We start from the raw sequence: 21793 nt of genomic DNA, 5'->3' as shown, positions 1-21793 counted from the left end.
TGACAGTCGTCATACTTGCTGGTATGTCATTTATTATTGACAGTTTAGGTTTTTTTCAAAATTTGCATGATTTAACAGTCCGAATTTAGACCTTAATTAAATGTTCTGGAATATTAACAAAATGAATAGTCAACCTCATTAACCATATATATGAATGGTTGAACACAACAGTAAGGATAAATAGCGCAATGTGCATATCTTTTTATTTTGGTAGCATATTTTAAGCAAAAAGAAAAGAAACTATAAGTCTGAAACATTCTCTCATAGCCTCCCCATCAGTACATTCAGTGCTTTGATTTTTAATTTAGTTATAAATTTTATTTATACTGTTTGTGAAATTCTTAAAGTCCGGGTTATTTTGCCTAATAACATTAAATTAATATTGAATTTCATTAACAAAAATGGAATCACAACTCCTAAATCATCGGTAATCGGAATATTAAAAGAAGAGCATACACAAAATCCGTTTAGGGTTTGAGATATTTCACACACTGAACAAGTAAAATTATTCTTTGAAAGCAAATAATAGTAAAAATGACAGCACAAAACAAGGGGATGAAAGGATTTAGATTCGGTATAATAGAAACAAATAAAACATGGCCTTTCGTGGAAAATGCAAGTTTAGGGACTAGTTGGTCAGACTTCGGAAGGTATATGGACCTCAGCTGCGCTTCGGGCCAGACCAACCAGTCCGTAAGCTTGCATTTTCCCCGAAAGGCCATTTTTTATTTCTTAAATAAACCCCATATATCATTTCCGATATAGGGCCTTTTCTGTTCTAATATGTTTGAAACCGGTTGTACCGTCCACAAAACTGGATCCCGCGATAACGCAAAAAGTACTGAAAATATTTTTATGAAACTTGATATATGGATAGATGGCAGTATGGAGATTATGCACGTCTTTTTTCTTTTCTTCCTATGTTGAAAATTCTGGTTGCTATGGCAACAAATAGTCTGAAAATATGGCAAATTTAATATAAGTCAGATATATATCTGTGATAACGTTTGTGTAGATGAGCTACGCAATTCGCTGGTCAGTGATTTCCAGCAAATATTACGAAAATTTTCAAACAACATTTTTTAATTATAATTATTTAGTAACATAATGGTCAAGTCTACCATAACGGTGTAAAACAGATATCATATTGTATTTATCATCTTTCAACTATATAAATAAAAAAACTACTAATTTGCCAACTGTCAACTTAACGCAGTAGGTAAGACTGTTAGTTAAATTTCTATTTGAATATCAATGCAAGGCATGTTCGATTCGCAAAAATTATTTCTGTATATGAAGAATATTTTTATTGTGTTGTGTTATTTTTTTTATTTACTTCTCATTTCACTTTTTCTTTTGTTTTCAATGTACACAAGATAAAAAAATATTATAATCTGTGTATTAAAATTATTAGATATTGTAACAAAACTACCTTGATCTCCCAATTCATTTGCATATATCATAAAATTGATAAAATAAGGAAAGAAAAATGTTAGACAATTTCTTAGGCTCGAACTCGTGGTAAAATTTTAAGTCGTATCGTATACCAACAACTTTACCAAATTTGCCATAAAGTTGTTTTAAATGGTACTTCTTATCTTGTATTATATTCTCTTCTTCAAAAAAGCTGTTTTACCTATTATCCCGAGATGATAATTTGGTTCTAACGGTACTTGGGAAAGTCCATTAAAGGGTAAGTCTGCATATTATCGGAGATTGAAAGTGTCAACGACTATTATAGTATAATTTCTAATAAAAATGTGTACCATCGTAGTGGTTAAATTGGTAAATCAGGGTCACTGTAACTTCTTATGAAATGCACTCACAGGTTCGAAACCGACGCTCATACATGACATAGTGATGATGTTATTTTCTTTTTCTTTTTCTTTTGTCTGTCTTTTGTATGATCGTTTGAAAATATTTTGTTCTTCCCAATTTCTTTTTCTATTTTTTTTGTTATTTGTTTCTTAAAGCAAACTGCTACATGTCAAGTGATTAATTAATTAATTAAATTTAGCATTTTAAAAATCAAACTATTTTAAACGCACTACGATTACGAAATATTTATAACTTGAATATATGGATCAATATATAACATACTTAACTTCATTATATTGTTACATTTATGATGATGTCTAACTGTACACAAGTGCATATCAACCCGTGTCCAAAAAAACAACAACATTGAGGCATCAATGAGGGAATTCGGTAGTTTCATATAATAACCGGTTTATTTGTTATAAGTCGATATTACTAGTAATACATGTATCATACAAATACTGTACATCTTTTATGAATATTTCAACATTATATCGTTTACCATTTAAGTAGTAATTTTATATGATACCAGATCTTCAATATATGGATCCAAGTAAGTCATGTATGGAACCAGATGCTATTATATGAAACCGAATTATCAATATATTAAATCAATTTTACAATATATGAAACCAGTTTATCAATATATGTAACCGAAGTAGCAATATAAAAGTTGATTTTCACATTATATGATACCAGTTCTTCAATATATGATACCAAAGTAGCAATATATTGAACCAAAATGTCATTATACTGACGGGACTTTTTTTACAGGCTGTATTCTATCCTTGCACCGGTATTACAGTCCTTGTTTAAAGAACATCGTGCTTCACTGACTGCATACTGACTGCATACTATAAGGAAATATTTGAAATTAACGTCACATTCACTTAAAATGGGCTGGGCAGGCAAAACTTATCGTTATATATGTAGTTGTATGACATAATTTAAGCTATTGAGTCGTACTGACCATTAACAAAAACATATTTAAAAATAAGTTCATCTCGACCTTTACCTTTGATCAAAAATAGGCAGTGCCAGAAGGACACATCAAGGTTAATCTACTGATAAAGTTAAAAAATAACTTGTCAAATAATAATTGATTTCATGAAAAAGTTTATGCATTGTAATAACAGAACCCAGTGACCTCGGCCTTTGACTTGTTGACTTGAAAATAGGCTATTTTGGTTCCATATAATGACAATTGCTATCATAGAATGTAACATCAACTTATATACTAGCTGCTACTTTGGTTCGATACATTAATAAAATGGTTCCATATGTTGTAAAAATGACTTAATATAATGATAATTCGGTTTCATATAAGGGCATATTGAATATCTGGTATCATATAATGTGACAATCAACTTATATATTGATACTTCGGCTCCATACATTGATAAAATGGTTTCATATATTGTAAAAATGAATTAATATATTGATAATTCGGTTTCACATAAGGACACCTCGTTCCATATATTGTTACTTTGGTTCCATATATTGAATAATTTGTATCATATATTGTAATAACCAACTCATATATTGATACTTTGGTTCCATACATTGATAAAATGGTTTCATACATTGTAAAAATGAATAAATATATTGATAATTTGGTTTCATATAAGAACACCTTGTTCCATACGTTGTTACTTTGGTTCCACATATTGAATTATTGGAATCATATATTGTAATAACCAACTCATATATTGCTACTTTGGTTCCATACATTGATAAAATGGTTTCATATATTGTAAAAATGATTTAATATATTGATAATTTGGTTTCATAGAAGGACACCTGGTTTCATACATTGCTACTTTGGTTCCATATATTGAATAATTTGTATAACCAACTCATATATTGCTACTTTGGTTCCATTCATTTTTTCTTTAGATATATCGTTTAAATAACAATAATTATCTTTAAAACTTCATTAAATGCCGTTTTATTGTTAAAAAAAACATTTTTACAACATTAAAATTTTTGGCTGCTAGGCCGCCAGGCCGCTGGGCCGCCAACTTCACAAAAATGACAAACTTAAAAAAATCTCTGAAAGTGATTTTTTCTTTAGATATATCGTTTAAATAACAATAATTATCTTTAAAACTTCATTAAATGCCGTTTTATTGTTAAAAAAAACATTTTTACAACATTAAAATTTTTGGCTGCTAGGCCGCCAGGCCGCTGGGCCGCCAACTTCACAAAAATGACAAACTTAAAAAAATCTCTGAAAGTGATTTTTTCTTTAGATATATCGTTTAAATAACAATAATTATCTTTAAAACTTCATTAAATGCCGTTTTATTGTTAAAAAAACATTTTTACAACATTAAAATTTTTGGCTGCTAGGCCGCCAGGCCGCTGGGCCGCCAACTTCACAAAAATGACAAACTTAAAAAAATCTCCGAAAGTGATTTTTTCTTTAGATATATCGTTTAAATAACAATAATTATCTTTAAAACTTCATTAAATGCCGTTTTATTGTTAAAAAAAAAAAACATTTTTACAACATTAAAATTTTTGGCTGCTAGGCCGCCAGGCCGCTGGGCCGCCAACTTCACAAAAATGACAAACTTAAAAAAATCTCTGAAAGTGATTTTTTCTTTAGATATATCGTTTAAATAACAATAATTATCTTTAAAACTTCATTAAATGCCGTTTTATTGTTAAAAAAACATTTTTACAACATTAAAATTTTTGGCTGCTAGGCCGCCAGGCCGCTGGGCCGCCAACTTCACGCCGCTAGGCCGCCAGGCCGCCGGGCCGCCAACTTCACACCGCTAGGCCGCCAGGCCGCCAACTTCACACCGCCAGGCCGCCAGGCCGCTAGGCTGCCAACTTCACACATTAAATATACGACTGATGCCGTGCATGTAAATATAGTACCCATAGTTTACAATAACCATTGGTATGTCTATTTTTAGATTTGCTTTAAAGCAGCACGCCTCCAGCTTGAAACTAATTTTCATGAAAAATTTTAGAATGTATACAAATTAAAAAAAAATGTCAATTGAATGAAAGAAAGTGATCTAAAACATTGCAAACGGCACTTAAAGTCTACGAAAAATAAAAAGAATAGGTCACAATATGCAAAAAAAGCCTTTACTGCTTTAGCCACACAGTAGAAATATGGTATCAAATGCTGCAAATCAGTCGTTACTTACATATAACATGAAAATAATTTCTTGAATTGTGGCTATTTTTACTTTATTTAAAATCCCACATTTTTTCTCAAGGTTGATTTTCTTAAAATATTTTGACTTATCCGGATGGATGCAACTTTCATGTATAACCTTCTAAACCGGGAAAAATGATTTACCTTCGCCACCAGTGATAGTCATGATAGTGTGCAGTCTGACCAGTCTCTGACTAAATTTTCATTTTCATTTTGATATACCTAAAATTGATAATGGACAGTCCCAAACAACCGGAAGTTGGTGAAATCCATTTAGAAAATCAGCAGATAAAAGTTTAAATCTTCCGAACTTGATAATTTGGTATTTTAGGGCGCTCACACCTACAGGGATAATGGATTTTCTAAGCTATGTGAAAACCTTCTGTGTACGAACGTGACGGCTAAAAACTGGTGTAATGGAATGGACGCCTACGAGAAGACGTCGTGCGGGGACAGAAAAGTATTATGATCCAATAACTAAAATATTTATATTTGATAACAATGTTGCAAAATTCGTTGATAACTTTACAAGTATCTCTTTACAAGTATCTCTTTAGTATTGTAACCTTACAAATCTCTTTTTATTGTTGTAAATAAAAAGTGAAAATAATACCCATTAAACTTATACTTTTAGAGTAAACTCCTTCCGAATTTATTACTTTACCTAAATAATCTAAGTTAAACCTATTTGTTATCAAACTTCTATTTTTGTCAATCAAATTATAATGTACATATTTGTAAATTACAGTGGTGCATAAATGGACAATGTGTGCATGATGCTAATGCGCCTCAATCAAATGGTAAGGGCATAATCTCATTGATTCAAAGAATCAAGTGCAAATTAAACGTACAATAAACGATTGTTTCGAATTGGCCATTTTTTAGTTTATGCTGATGTGCCGGCTGATCTTGTTCTGCACTGGACGCATCTGTATTTCAGTTAATAATACTAAGGTTATATCTTTGCATTTATCATGAAGTATCATGAAGCTGATTCTAAAGTAAATGTTCTGTTTTGTTTGTTTGTTTTGTTTGGTTTTACGGCGCACCAAGACAAATAATGTCATATGGCACCGAAACAGGAAAGATGATTCTGGCTAACATCGGGTGTTAAAAACTTAAGGCAGTACCAGGAGTCGAAACCACCTCACCTGCTGGGGCTAAGAGATGCATAGACGTCAGTGAATTAAACCCATTTAGTCGCTTCTTACTTAATCACACATATGCATTTCTGATGCCTCAACCCTTAAAGGCAACGTATAAGTCACAAGGGGAATATGTTTGGTACAGACAATAAAGAAGTGCATCCAACCACAACACAGTTCTTTTTCTAACATTCGTTTTAGATGCTTGTCCAATGGGTGATATACAAAACGACAGATCGGTTACACATTATCACCTTACATGTGCGGAATTAGCCGTACAAAAACCAAGGGCGTGTTACAGTTCACACACTGCTGGTGCTTGTTGTGAAACGTGTGACAGGATAAAACAACCAGTCAAAGGTAATATAAATTATAAAATTACATGTACATTAAATTTCACAAAACATGAACATTTCATGAAGAGAATAAAGTAAAATATGTTCGTTGCATACAGCTACAGTCTCAAATGGAAATAAACTCAGGTTGTACTGTTATTGTTTATGTATTTTATGTATCCGTATAATAAAGTCAGTAAATAAAATTGTGTTTTAAAATCAATTTTCATTGGTCATTTTAAAATTACATACTGAAATCTGGGACCGTAATTGTTATTTTCCTTTGATTATACTTGTATATTGGTCGGAAAGCTGCACCATTAAGGAGAAGAATGTGTTTATTGGTTACAGAGTGTTAATATGCAATGGTATATTTACAAACCATAAAAGAATGTCAGTATTTGGTCGTCTATTTTGATAAACATGTATTGTCGTGTTTTGTTACTAAGTCCCTAAGTCCTCAAAGTAAAAAAGTCCGTTTAATAATTCTGTATTTATGATTTCAAGCTGTCTTTTGCCAGTCTGTTAACAAACATTCAGTTCTATGGGGGCGTATACATAAGTGTTTTTATCTTAAATATAAAGCTAGCGGTAGCGTAGTGTCATTTTGTTACTTTTTCACCATGGAAGTTATACCAATTCCTATTAAAGTGGATTGGTCTCAAACGGGCACATTTTCCATAAGTATTTCGAAAATTGATGAAAACAATAGAAATGTATCATATAGATATTCGTATAAAAATGGCGTGAATAATATGTAGATAAAGTTTTGTTTTTTTTTATAATGATTCAATATGAACATTTTGATATAATGAATAATAATATTATGTTTTAGAATAATTTATCATCTGCTATATGAATGTATGTAATATAGGACCATGTACCGGGTATCTCTCACTTGACAACAGCATTCATATGTATTCTTTCGTGGTTTGTAGTTATGTCTGATACTAAACATTATCAACATAATTATTTATTGTACTACATACCTTCCATTATAGACCAATTCACTTTAAAGTAGCAAGTCTCCAGATTCATGATAATTGTCATGAAAATTTTTAAAATGTATGCAGATAATGTATATTGTCAAGTGAACAAATAAAGTAATTTACACATTGCAAATGGCACTTTAAACCCACAGAAATTACCAAATAGCACTTACTACATTAGTAATACAGTAGAAATATGGTAATAAATACTACAAAATCAGTCATTAATCACACATTACATGTAAAATTATTACTTGAATCTTGAGTCTTAATTTTGTTCTTGAACAGTTTGACTTATCATGAGGCATGCAGCTTAAAGACATCTGTACATAACAGAAACATTCGCCGAAACACAAAGAGAAATACGTCTTTTAAAATCACTTGGAAAATCACAGTTCTAATTTGACAATTTGATCTATGTTTTATGTGTGTAGGTTGCGAGTATGGGGATCATCATTCTGGCTGTACAAAAAGTCATTGTGGAAGTTATAATCAGGATAGACTTAATACATGCTGCCATACATGCAGGGGTACATCTATTGTCGGCTAGAATTACCTATTGTCTATTGAATTACCTATTGAAAAATAATAATGGATTTGAAATCACTACTCTTTTGTTTTCTATATTTCTTTTTCATATAAATACAACATGACGGGTTATTTTGTATTAAAAAATGATTTTGCATCTGTATATCAAAAGTAGACTGATTGAAAAATATCATAACTCGTACCCAAAGGTCCATTAAGCTACCGAAATGCTATCATTTTTATTTTCTTAAAATCTTTTCAATTTTGGTTTATTATTATTATTATTATTATTATTATTATTATTATTATCAATATTATTTTTAATATTGTTATAATTATCATTATTATTATTATTATTATTATTATTATTATTATTATTATGTGGGTCGCTATTTTCACGCATACATTGTGTGGTTGATGGATCTATTCATTGTCACTCTACAAAGTGCTGCCAAATAATATATTTCATTAGCTATTAAAAATATGTATAAGTTTAATTTTCTTCTGACAATTTCATTTATTTTTTTATCCTCTGCAGCTAAACAAGTTTGCATTGTTCTTTAAATAATTGAACGATGGAAACGAGTAAGAATATAAATTAGCTCTTTTTATAGTTGTAACTTTTTGAAAGTAAAACGTGATTTTTTATTAAAAACAACGCGTGGCGTTTATAAATTGTGTTACGTTATTGCAACATTTCTCGTGTTAATTTTAATTGTGCTGTTGTTGTTGTTGTTTAAAAATGCAAAACCTTTCATGTACTTATAAATATATACAAAAATAAGCTGGCCCCTTCATTTTATATAGAACAAGTTCGATATTGAAGTGTACATGTCGGTTTTTAAGGACATTCTTTGTGCAAGATAAGATATTGTGTGAATACGAATCATCCCATATGGTGTTGTTATTTTATCTTTCGCTGATGACCTACTCATATAACATTGCGAAATCTTTATTTCCTATTTACACTTTTGTACTTGGTAACCAACGAAAGGTATTGTTTTTCTTAATAGTGTATGTAATTGTCAAGTGGTGCTTGTTTTATGTCTTAAAACATTCTAAAGTTTAATACTTGCTCGTCAATGTGTTGTTAATGTTTCTAAATAATGAATACAGGACTATAGGCTATATATGTTCCTGAAAAAGTTACACAAACCTAGCTTGGTTAACATGAGCATGTAAACAAAAACAACGTACAAAACGTTAGATATAAATTTTGCTTATTCAAGATTTTCATGAATATTATTTATGCTCCGATACATGTATATCTTACTCATGAATTATGAATTCTGACTGATGAAGACCACTGATGTGACTGACTCAAAGTGGTCTTGATGTCGAGTTGGTCTTAATAGTGAATTAACCACACCAACCATCTACGAAGTTCAACTACACTAAATGTATGGCGTAAGAATAACAATTCTAATTACATATATTTGCTTTTCAGATATACTTAGAAGAACAATAAAATACGTTATTGCAAAATATGACGGTGCTTCATACATCCATGTTAACAGCCTTGGTGAGTTGTTTTAGATAAAGTTTACAACATTAAACTACGAAATACGTATAAACTAATGGCCAATATTTGTGACGATTTCTGAAAGTCTTGAAATCTCTTGCATTAACGTCCGTTTGCAATAGGACTAAAATAAACTTACACGTTGTATTTCGTAAATTATCCTGTTTCTATACATTCGATAATAGTATTTCGATAGTATCACAAATCCTATTGCATATAAGCACACAAACTATTTTAACATACATTATTGTTTAAAGCAATTGATCAGACTATATTTACTAAATCTATAATAAATTTATAATATATTACATATATTTTTAAAAAGGAGAGTAGTATATTTAAGGTGTTTTTAGTTTATTTCCTTTCAAAGTTGTTTAATGAATATCGGACTAGCATTAAAATAAAAAAAAATAAGATAAGCCGAATTTGAACTATACCTTGAATGTTTGAAATTAATCAACACTTGATTGACAATGTGTATTACCTGTTTGACAGCGTCAAATGGTATTTTATCTACTGATTTAGATGTTTGTATTGTTATAGGTTGCATGCATTGCAGCGCTTTCCTTCCCGTGTTGTGAAGCATTTGTGTTTTCGGACGATTGCCCTGCTCCGGCACCATGTTCGTGTTCAGGTCTAGCGGATAACGCCCTAATAATGTGCAGCAACAAACAGTTAACGTCCGTGCCAGTATTTCACTCCTCGAACCTACACACTAAGGACATTATTGTGTTTCTAAACAGCAATAACCTGACAGCAATACGTAACTACGTGTTCCGCAGTCTATCCAGTATGCATGCAACATCCATTCACATGCAGCTCGACACAAACGCCATATTCTTTATTGAACAGCATGCTTTTGATGGCATTGAAAATTCACTTACAATTCTTCAACTACAAAACAACAAATTAACATCCGTACCTAACGCAGTCGGGCGACTTCGGAACCTTGATTATCTAGACGTAACCAACAATCCCTTGAAATACTTGGGAATTTCATCATTGTCAGGAATTGGACTATCTCTGAAAACTCTGTATATAGATATGACTCCATTCGCCGTATGGCCAACTGAGCTTGTGTCCCTTACAAGTTTACAACATCTTACCATTTCCAGCATTCCGTTCGAGAGCATGAACTCCAGCGATTTCCGAGGATTTGATAACTCCTTGATAACTCTTGATATTAAAGAAGCACCCAGGTTGAGAAATATACCCTGCGCTTTGACCAACCTTCCCAGGTTGACGTCGTTTTATTTGGAACACTCGGGTAGGTTAGGAGCCAATGGTACAAGCGCCATTGCAGTCAATTGCTCGCGACCAAGTCATTCTATCACTACTTTTACTTTGGAAAATAGCAATTTGACAACTTTTCCCGATGTACTACACAATTTTCCAAGAACAACCAGTTTGAACCTGCTCGGTAACTCGCTAGAATTTATTGAAATAGAGAAAATATCATCGGCCAACAGACTGGCAAAAGTTGACCTCGCTTCGAATAATTTCAGAAGAATTCCATCAGCTTTAAACAGAATGATTAATCTCACCGAGCTTGACCTTTCCAAGAATTTAATAATTTCGGTTGAGGATGTTGACTTAAGTGGTCTGTCCAAACTTCAGACGCTAAGCCTTGCAGATAACCCAATTCGTTACATATCTACACATGCTTTTGACAACAACAAACTACTTGCTGAGCTAAATTTAGCTAATACGAATCTGCGGATGATACCAGTTTCTGTGACGTCACTTACACATCTTGCTGACTTTGATCTTACTGGCGTAACAATCACATGCAGTTGTGACATGGCTTATTTGAAGAATTGGAACATTAAACCGATTACATCTTTAGATGGTGTGTGTACTAATACAAATGCTGCGCTTAAGAACTTTCTCTCGACGTCTCTTCCTTTGTGTCATTAACTTTCTTAGACAACAGACAAAAGTGTAAAATATGAAAACAGTTCTATGTCCAATTGAATGTGAAATGAAGGACTATGTAAATAAATGTTTAAAACGATTCACGTTCTTGTTATTATCAGTTGTCCAGTTTCGGCACAGGACCTGTTCTGACTCATTCAATGTCGTGTTTCTAGAAAACCGGCAATTCATAAAAAATGAACTGCCAACAGTTGGTTAGATAATATTATGAACAAAAAAATCAAATGTCATATAACGGCATTGATGAAACCGGAACTGGCCATGTACTAGAACGAACTGGATAATTGAGTGTATAATTTCTTCAGAATTACTAAGTTAAGTGTTTAGTACTATAAGGCATGCCAATATAAATGTATTGTGCAGCAATTTTACGAACTATCCCAGAGTTTATTTCAAGTATAAATCCTTGTTTGATTCTTTACAGTACCCGTGTTCCACCTATCGTACATCATAGACATAACGTATAATACATATAACATAGATGGAGACTCTAGAATGCAAGTAGTCAAACATGCATCCATTATAAAATATAACATTTGAATGTCGTAGGTCAAACAGAATTCACGGAATACTTATTAAGCTGCGGTCTCACTTACTCCCGGCAGAGCCCAGGACCATCCCGGTAAGTTACCGGAATGATCCGGGACGATCCGGGTCGAAATTATTGTTGCGGTCACACTTACCCCGGTAGCACTACGGTAGTTCCCAGCTAACCACCCAGAATGCGCTCCGGATCATCCAGGCAGAGTCCAGGTGAAGCTACGGTTCATGCCGTTGCTTCCCCGGTCGTTCCCGGATGACGCCGGAAGAGCCCCGGTTGACCCAGACAGAGCCCCGGTCGATCCAGGCAGAGCCCCGGCAGAGCCAAGGACGATCCAGACAGAGCCCCGGTAGAGCCCCGGTGGATTGAAAACGCCCGAAAATGATAACATTGATACATAATTTTTATTTAAAATAATATCTATTGTTCCTGAATAGTAAGTAATTCATGATGATTTTCTGAAAAATCCTTTTGCCATACTGGATAGAAGGGAAATGGGAAGGGTTTTAATACAAAACAAGTGAATTCATCGCAAATTGTCGTTATTCTTTTGAAATGATCCGGGCTTTGCCGGGGCTCTACCGGGATCAACCGTAGCTCTACCTTTATCCTCCGGGGCTCTGCCTGCCTGTAGTTACCGGGGCTCTGCCGGCATATACCGGGGCTCTACCGTAGCTCTACCGTAACTCTACCGGCTATATCATACCCCGGATCATCCCCGGTTTGTGCCGGCAGAGCTACGGTACTTCCCCGGTATAACCCCTGTCGTTCCAGGCAGAGCTAAGGATGACGCCGGCAAAGCTATACCTTCCCGGATCATCCCGGACCACCCCGGTGATATTAAATATCTTATTCCATCCGGGGTAGAATGCCGGATGTTCCCGGATCATCCAGGATCATCCCGGACGTTGCCGGCAGAGTTACGGATGTACTCCGGTTGTTCCCGGTCGTACCCCGGTCGTTCCCGGATCACCCCGGACGTCTACGGGGGCTCTGCCGGGATGTAAGTGAGACTGTAGCTTAAGTTAAGCCCTTGCGACCCTATTATAAAATATAACATTTGAATGTCGTAGGTCAAACAGAATTCACGGAATACTAATTTGTAAAGGTATTTGTAAGTTAAGCTCTTGCGTCCTTGGCCTTTCGCATACAAAAACAAAAAACAAAAAAAAAACAAAAACACTTCGTCAGTATGGTCAAGAATTACATGGATATCCAACTTGTGGGCAATTAATAGGCATGCATTGTTTTACTTGGCATAAATGGTTTTCAGTCTTAATTGCATACAATTAAAAACAAAAGCGAACAGTGGGTGTATTTTAAACAAGGAAGGTAATCATGTTTGAAGACTCTGTATCTGAAAATATATTAAACGTCAAGATTTCAAGATTTTGTTCTTTCATCAGGCATATGATCATTAGAGTCAAAGTTCACTGTGACCTAGAAAGATCTATCAAGATTTTTTTTTTTTTTTTGGGGGGGGGGGGGAGGGTACGTTCCACCAACACAGTAAAGGTCATATGGCGACTTTGGAGGAAAACCTCTGGTGCCCCTCTGTGCGATATTTCATGCACACACGGGTACCTGAGTAGAATCGCCGACGTTCCGTAAGCTAGCTGAATAGCTTTCCGACATGACAGAATCCGAAGGCGCTTGCACGTCTCGAACCGACAGCGATGTGAGGTCCGTGGCCTTTATGATAAACAGGGACTGGGTAAAATGAGTTATTTAGTAGTTTCAAATACATATATTTCGCAATTTAGCTCTCAATCAAATAAGCTACGGCGTTCAAAACTGATATTCGGAAAAGTACGAAAACAGTATACAATCTTTGCTTAGGACCTGAATGTCTGGTTTAACAAGAGCCACCGCCGGGCGGGGACAACGCTCGACCTTTTTACTTTTTCTAAAAGCAATCAAAGAAATGTTTGAACAAATCTTAACGTTTCCTTTCTATAAATTTTATCGGTCTGTCTTGTCACATTAGTTTTGTCAAAGTATGAATCATTTCCATATATATCCGAATGTGTATTACAAAAGAAAAAAAGAAAAGAAAAACAAACGTGCCGTTTCGCGTGCTTCGCTAGCGACAGGACGACAAGGCGACAGTGCAAAAACACGCTGTTTGGGAGTTTCGCTAGCGACAAGACGAGAGACTAAAAGGCAATAACGATATAGGTTGTGTTGTCGCTATCGACAACGCAACGCGCAAAGTGTACCAAATCAGTCACCATAATACACAGGTGCTTGAAACAAACTTTTTTTAAGTTTTATATGGGCTATATACTATAATAAGATATAAGCCAATAAGGTCTCCATCAGAAAACAAACATCATGCTGAACAAACGAGAACACTGCTGCAAGAAACAACCAGATCGCGGTTTTCTCTTTCTGGTCGACATTCGAAAGGATCAATCCAACCGTTGACGCTTTTTAATTCATTAAAATTCTTCAAATAGCAAAGAAATGAGTAAAAGTTTCACAAAATGCCAATATTTTCAATCCGTGTCGTTTTCGACGTCCAATCTATTCATGCATACAAACACGATTTCTGGTCGATTCCTACGAAATAAACAGAAAACGTCTAAAATTTCCTCATAAATTTCATAAACAAACTCTTTTTCTATCGATCTGCGAAGTCTAAATTGAACTAGAGCCCTCTTTGTACGCAAATATTTAAAAAATATTGGTTGTAGAAGCGGAGGTCAAGTAAAGTGCGCCATTTTGATTTTGAAGTGACAGGTAAATGAAGCAAAGAAATAGTATTATAAGATTGGTCAATAGTATTCCGATAATTATCTTAACCAATCAAATCCTTGTATAATATTCAGAGCGGAACAGTATATACATTCGCTATACATGGCAATAAAATACTGTCACAAGCGGGATCCTTGTGTATTTTTAATGAATTACGTATGAAGAGGGCTTTTGATCAGTAAAGACTTCGCAGATCGATAGGAAAAGAGTTTGTTTATGGAACGTACGTGGAAATTCTAGCCGTTTTTTGTTTATTTCGTAAAAATCGACCAGAAATTGTGTTTGTATACATGAATGGTATGGCCGTCGAAAACTATGGAGGGCGTTCGTTGCCAAAATTCCAGACATGTAAAGTGTTCCTTTTAAAATGACTTTTGAAAATGCAAACTTGTATGCATACCATTTTTTATTGTACCCGTGCATAGCACATAATATGCCTCTTAATTCAATCTTTTAATTGAAGGTTCTCGCCTTTATATAACAAGTTTACATATAGATAGTAACAACTGACCTAACATCTAAAACGACAACAAATTTACAAGTTCGTATCTTCCATTGCATGCAATACATATGCATGTTTGCACACTTATAGATCTGAAATATACAAATGAAATGTAAATCTTAAATACAGAAAATAGAGTTAAAGAAAACGTGTTACCAGTTGTAGAACTACAAGAGTACGTTAACACAGTAACATGTTTAAAATGACAAAAGTAGATTCACAAAGTTTAAACGATTTTAAGTCAAGCATTACGCCCCGTCCCTCTCGGAGTATTTACGAACTTCTATTGCGGACAGGTATAAAACGGTGCCTCTCCCATTTTTCTAAAAAAAACTTCAGGACAACATACCGCATTTTTCATAACATATATTTGGTTCATTTGTTACAAAAGTTTTGTCACTAGCAGCATCACTTGAAAATTGCTGATTTTACCATTTATGAAGAAGAAAACTTATGCATTATCTTATTATTTAACATCGTGTTTTCCTGAGAAACATCGGCGATTTGGAAATTTTTAGGGGAAACAATGATCAACTTTAAGGGAGTAATTTTATAGATAATCTAAAAACCATCCAATATTTTTATTGGTATCATTGAAAAATGTATTGGCACAAATTTCATTTTCAACAAAAAACTATGCAAGTATTTGCAAAAATAGTATTTTAAAGCGGCCACCGATATTTCCTTTCCGAAATCAAGAAAATACTTATCCGTAGCACATATGTTAATCTTTAACAAGGTATTTTTCTGTATAAATAAAAACTTTTTGCGCTTGTTCATTATTTCTCGTGTACAGACTCAATCAAACCGAGTCTGCAATTCTTATGTAATATTGTTGTGATTAATGCTTCCGAGGGATCACTTTGTTTCCAGATTTTTATACTTCCCAACAGCAGGTGTTAAGTGCCGTGTGGCAGCTGTACAAAGTTGCCCCGTACTTCACTTCAGTGTTGTTATATTTTTCTGGTCCTTCGGAATCATTGATGCCAGCGCTATTAAATGTTGAGAATTGAGTACCGCTCAAGCCGGTGCTAGGGGGCGTGAGGAATTTTGCATTTGTACATTATTCCTCATGTACAGACTCAATCAAACCGAGTCTGCAATTCTTATGTAATTTTGTTGTGATTAATGCTTCCGAGGGATCACTTTGTTTCCAGATTTTTAATATACTTGTTCAAAGCTTATGGTCCTTACTTTCATTCAATATTCATTTCTTTTTTAAAGGAAGGGACGCGTTTTTCTTTCCGAATATATGGGTGTGGTTTTAAGGGAGAAAAAAATAAACAACGATAAGTTTGAAACAAAATTTTTAATACTTCTACGTTAATAATTTTCATTTTTAAGGCATCACTAGAAAGTTCATGAAGGATTCTTTTACCTGAGTCTAAAATTATCAAAATTGACCAAGAAATAAAAAAAAGTATGGAGGGGGCTCCATGTTTCTCTTACTGAATTTCAGAGTGTGTGTTTTGTTTTTTTACTTGGGGACCATATGCCGTTTTTCATAGAATGTCACATTGAAGGTTCCATGATAATCGCCATATTAACACATCTGCGGATGTTTCAAAATTCAAAATTGCACCAGTTCATGATGAATTTTGCTTAGGCCGGTGCTAGGGTGTTGCGCTTTCCATTACCGTCCATGAACAGGCTCAATCAAACCGAACCTGCAACATTCTCAATTTTGTCGATTTGAGCGTCCTTTAGGGATTCTTAATTTCTCTATTTTACAGAAAGTAACATGATAAACTTTTAAACGAAAATTTAATTAATTTTGATTTAATTTATTTTTAGTTTAGGCATTATATAAATCGTAAGAAGCACACTTTTATTTCAATCCAAAATTATCAAAATCGATTACGAAATAAAAAAAGTTTGGCGGGAACGCCGTGTTTTTCTTACCAATTCGAGAGTGTTATTTTCAGAGGAAAAAAATGATAAATTTTGAAACAAAAATTTCAATACATCTGTTTAATTCATTTTTATTTCTGAGGCACTCATAGAAAGCTTATGGAGTAATCTTTCATTTGATACAAAAAATATTGACTTTTTATAGAAATAAAAAAAGTTGGAATGGACGCCGTGTTTTCCTTCTCTTTATTGAGAAATAGGAGAGAGGCAAAGGGTATTATACCTGTCCGTACATTTCGTAATAGAAGATCGTAAATACTCAGAGAGGGGCGGGGCGTCATGAAAATCGTTTAACTTTGTGAATCTACTTTTGTCATTTTAAACATGTAACTGTGTAAACGTACTGTTGTAGTTCTACGACTTGAAACACGTTTTATTAAATTCTATTTTCTGTATTCGAGTTTTACATTTCATTTGTATTATTCAGGTACAGATAGATATCTTCAAGTGTGCAAACATGCTTATGTATTATATGCAATGGAAGATGCGAACTTGTAAATTTGTTGTTGTTCTCCATGTTAGTTCAGTTGTTAAGATTTACATGAAAACTTGGTGTTTAAAAGCGGGTTTTTGCACACTTGAAGATATCTATCTGTACCTGAAAAATACAAATGAAATGTAAAACTCGAATACAGAAAATAGAATTTAATAAAACGTGTTTCAAGTCGTAGAACTACAACAGTACGTTTACACAGTTACATGTTTAAAATGACAAAAGTAGATTCACAAAGTTAAACGATTTTAAGTCATGCATGACGCCCCGCCCCTCTCTGAGTATTTACGATCTTCTATTACGAAATGTACGGACAGGTATAATACCCTTTGCCTCTCTCCTATTTCTCAATAAAGAGAAGGAAAACACGGCGTCCATTCCAACTTTTTTTATTTCTATAAAAAGTCAATATTTTTTGTATTCAAATGAAAGATTACTCCATAAGCTTTCTATGAGTGCCTCAGAAATAAAAATGAAATAAAACAGATGTATTGAAATTTTGTTTCAAAATTTATCATTTTTTTTCCTCTGAAAAATAAACACTCTCGAATTGGTAAGAAAAACACGGCGTTCCCGCCAAACTTTTTTTTATTTCGTAATCGATTTGATAATTTTGGATTGAAATTTAAAGTGTGCTTCTTACGATTTATATAATGCCTAAAACTAAAAATAAATTAAATCAAAATTAATTAAATTTTCGTTTAAAAGTTTTATCATGTTACTTTCTGTAAAATAGAAAAAATTAAGAATCCCTAAAGAACGCTCAAAACGACATAATTGAGAATGTTGCAGGTTCGGTTTGATTGAGCCTGTTCATGGACGGTAATGGAAAGCGCAAACACCCTAGCACCGGGCCTAAGCAAAATTCAACATGAACTGGGAATGCAATTTTGAATTTTGAAAATCCGCAGATGTGTGTTAAAATGGCGATTATCATGGAACCTTCAATGTGACATTCTATGAAAAACAGCATAAGGTTCCCCAAGTAAAAAAACAAAAACACACTCTGAAATTCCAGTAAAGAGAAACATGGAGCCCCCTCCTTACTTTTTTTTATTTCTTGGTCAATTTTGATAATTTTTAGACTCAGGTAAAAGAATCCTTCATGAACTTTCTTAGTGATGCCTTAAAATGAAAATTAATAACCTAGAAGTATTAAAAATTTTGTTTCAAACTTATCGTTTTTTATTTTTTTTCTCCCTTAAAAACCCACACCCATGTATTCGGAAAGAAAAAACGCGTCCTTCTTTAAAAAAAGAAAATGAATATTTGAATGAAAGTTAAAGACCATAAGCTTTGAACAAGTTATATTAAAAAATCTGGTGAAACAAAGTGATCCCTCGGAAGCATTAATCACAACAAAATCACATAAGAATTTGCAGAACTCGGTTTGATTGAGTCTGTACATGAGGAATAATGTACAAATGCAAAATTCCTCACGCCCCCTAGCACCGGCTTGAGCGGTACTCAATTCTCAACATTTAAATAGCGCTGGCATCAATGATTCCGAAGACCAGAAAAAATATAACAACACTGAAGTGAAGTACGGGCAACTTTGTACACTGCCACACGGCACTTAACACCTGCTGTTGGGAAGTATAAAAATCTGGAAACAAAGTGATCCCTCGGAAGCATTAATCACAACAATATTACATAAGAATTGCAGACTCGGTTTGATTGAGTCTGTACACGAGAAATAATGAACAAGCGCAAAAAGTTTTTATTTATACAGAAAAATACCTTGTTAAAGATTGACATATGTGCTACGGATAAGTATTTTCTTGATTTCGGAAAGGAAATATCGGTGGCCGCTTTAAAATACTATTTTTGCAAATACTTGCATAGTTTTTTGTTGAAAATGAAATTTGTGCCAATACATTTTTCAATGATACCAATAAAAATATTGGATGGTTTTTAGATTATCTATAAAATTACTCCCTTAAAGTTGGTCATTGTTTCCCATGCAATGGAAGATACAAACTTGTAAATTTGTTGTCGTTTTAGATGTTAGGTCAGTTGTTACTATCTATATGTAAACTTGTTATATAAAGGCGAGAACCTTCAATTAAAAGATTGAATTAAGAGGCATATTATGTGCTATGCACGGGTACAATAAAAAATGGTATGCATACAAGTTTGCATTTTCAAAAGTCATTTTAAAAGGAACACTTTACATGTCTGGAATTTTGGCAACGAACGCCCTCCATATAGAGGGTGTGCTAAAATATCAGTAGATGGTTTAAACATATTTATTTAAGCTCGATTGCGAAACAAGTTCTTGCAACTTATATTAATCACTTTCGAGTCCGCTTCCTGGAACCAACCAGTACTGGTGTCATATGGAGAAACATGGTCGTGACCCGAGTAGGGCTCGAACCCATGATCTCTGGGTTGAGAGGCAGACACCTTAACCACTAGGCCACCGCTCCCCTTAGTCCCCCTATCAGTAGATGCACATGTATTCATGTGTATACATCCAGAAATAAAATGTTTTTGCTTGATATCACAAGTCATGTTCATATTATAAGTTAATTATAACGATAGTAGACTGAATATACATCAACAAAAATTGCGTTAAATGTTGTCTTATTAATGGATATAATTAATTCCAGCACAATTTCTTAATGAAAAGTAAAGTCAACACAACGAGAAAAATGAATTTTGCATTAGATATCATAGTCTTACTGAAGGCTTGTATCAATATGATTCAAAGTTATAACCTCTCATATCATTGTAATCAAGCATAATTGAATAAGCAATGTTCATAGAATAACATATCTAGACATGGTATTTTCAAAGATATAAAGTAAGATTAAGGCGCCTAATACATCATATTATCTATGTGTAGTAACATGATATTTTTTTTCTGCTCTAGGCACTGTAGTTTCGGAGAAGATTTTTAATACAGTTTTAGGTATATGCAAACATAAGTAACTTCCGAGGGAAAGCCATTTAGTCTGTAGGAGCCTGCCACGAGGGGCACTTAAAAGATTTGTATAGGGAATCACATGTAAGTCCTCTTTTGGACTACTACAATGCCTGGGGCTTAGATATACCGGTATAACATTGCCAAGTAGAAAAGACCTCTTTAAAAGTTACATAAAACATATTCAAAATGTTTAAAAATCTTCTCAAAAAGCAGAATGCACAGAGCATAGAGCATAGATACTAAGCTTGTAGTATCATCTTGTGTCTTTAACATATTGAATGGATCTTGCTCATAGAGCCACCCGGGTTTCTAGACGTGTATACGAAAACAAATTAAACACTTCTAGTGTTAAACTACAATGACTAGAACTAAGATATTTTGGATGTAGAATGATATAAGATACATAAATTTGTATGATACTCCTACAGTCTAAAATGGTTTTGAAATGGGTATCACTAAATTTACACAGACTTATGTAATAAATCATTTTCCCCTAAAACTACAGTACTTGGAGCATAGACATTAATCATGTATCATCATAACCTTGTGAAAATATTTGATAAATCATGGATAATATGGTACACTCAGGGGTCACTAAGTCTATATGGACTCATATAGGAATATACTTATAGTTATTTAAGCCGTCTTATGTGAAATAATTCTGAGAAACTGCATATTGAGCTGTTGTTTATTTTAAAGCATTCGAATACTAATATTTCACAAATCATTATTTTATGACAAAATCGATACACCCAATATCTTATTACTTAACTTTATAAAAAATCGTGACCTTTTTAAAACAATGGAGCTTATGTGCGAGATCAGGGTCATCATTGCCCCCATATTGAAATAAAAAAGAGATATAAATAATTTATGAAATTTAGTTATGTTATTTTATATTTTAACTTATCAAAAACATTATGTAGATCAGACGATATCTTTTACTACACATAGATGATATGATGTGTCATACTAAAAATCATTATCTCAATGGGTTAGTTTTAAAGCCATTTTTATATTTTCAAAATGAAATTGTGAAGGAGTTAATAATATGCGTTAATGGACAACCTTTATACTACACGTTCAAGTACATAATTGCTATTTAAAGCATGTTGATTAATTGTCTTCTTATCTATCTTTACAATTAACGATTAATAAATTATATCAAAGATAATGAAACAAGCAATATCACACAACCTAATCTAATAAC

General features: G+C 33.4%; 2 protein-coding genes across 3 annotated transcripts; both read left to right on the top strand.

The window, feature by feature from the left end:
* Window positions 1-5327: 5327 nt before the first annotated feature.
* Window positions 5328-8074, top strand: LOC132758649 (uncharacterized; the record flags this gene model as incomplete). Its single annotated transcript, XM_060750339.1, has 4 exons — window positions 5328-5456; window positions 5745-5796; window positions 6343-6501; window positions 7900-8074. Coding segments are annotated over 4 exons (456 nt in total), but the record flags the coding sequence as incomplete, so codon positions are not given.
* An 802-nt stretch (window positions 8075-8876) lies between these two features.
* On the top strand, window positions 8877-11529 carry LOC132758648 (uncharacterized). 2 transcript variants are annotated; one of them, XM_060750336.1, is made up of 3 exons: window positions 8877-8987; window positions 9441-9515; window positions 10059-11529. In XM_060750336.1, the coding sequence occupies exons 2-3, from the start codon at window positions 9480-9482 to the stop codon at window positions 11430-11432; spliced, it is 1410 nt and encodes a 469-aa protein (XP_060606319.1). In that variant the 5' UTR covers window positions 8877-8987; window positions 9441-9479; the 3' UTR covers window positions 11433-11529. The 2 variants fall into 2 exon arrangements, with proteins under 2 accessions (XP_060606319.1, XP_060606321.1); XM_060750338.1 differs by lacking the exon at window positions 8877-8987 and adding an exon at window positions 9084-9195.
* Window positions 11530-21793: the final 10264 nt, after the last annotated feature.

Source organism: Ruditapes philippinarum, unplaced genomic scaffold (genome assembly GCF_026571515.1).
Source record: "Ruditapes philippinarum isolate M1 unplaced genomic scaffold, ASM2657151v2 ctg6441_1_1_1_1, whole genome shotgun sequence".
NCBI classification, from domain to species: Eukaryota; Metazoa; Mollusca; class Bivalvia; order Venerida; family Veneridae; genus Ruditapes; species Ruditapes philippinarum.
This window is presented reverse-complemented; position numbering and strand designations above follow the sequence as displayed.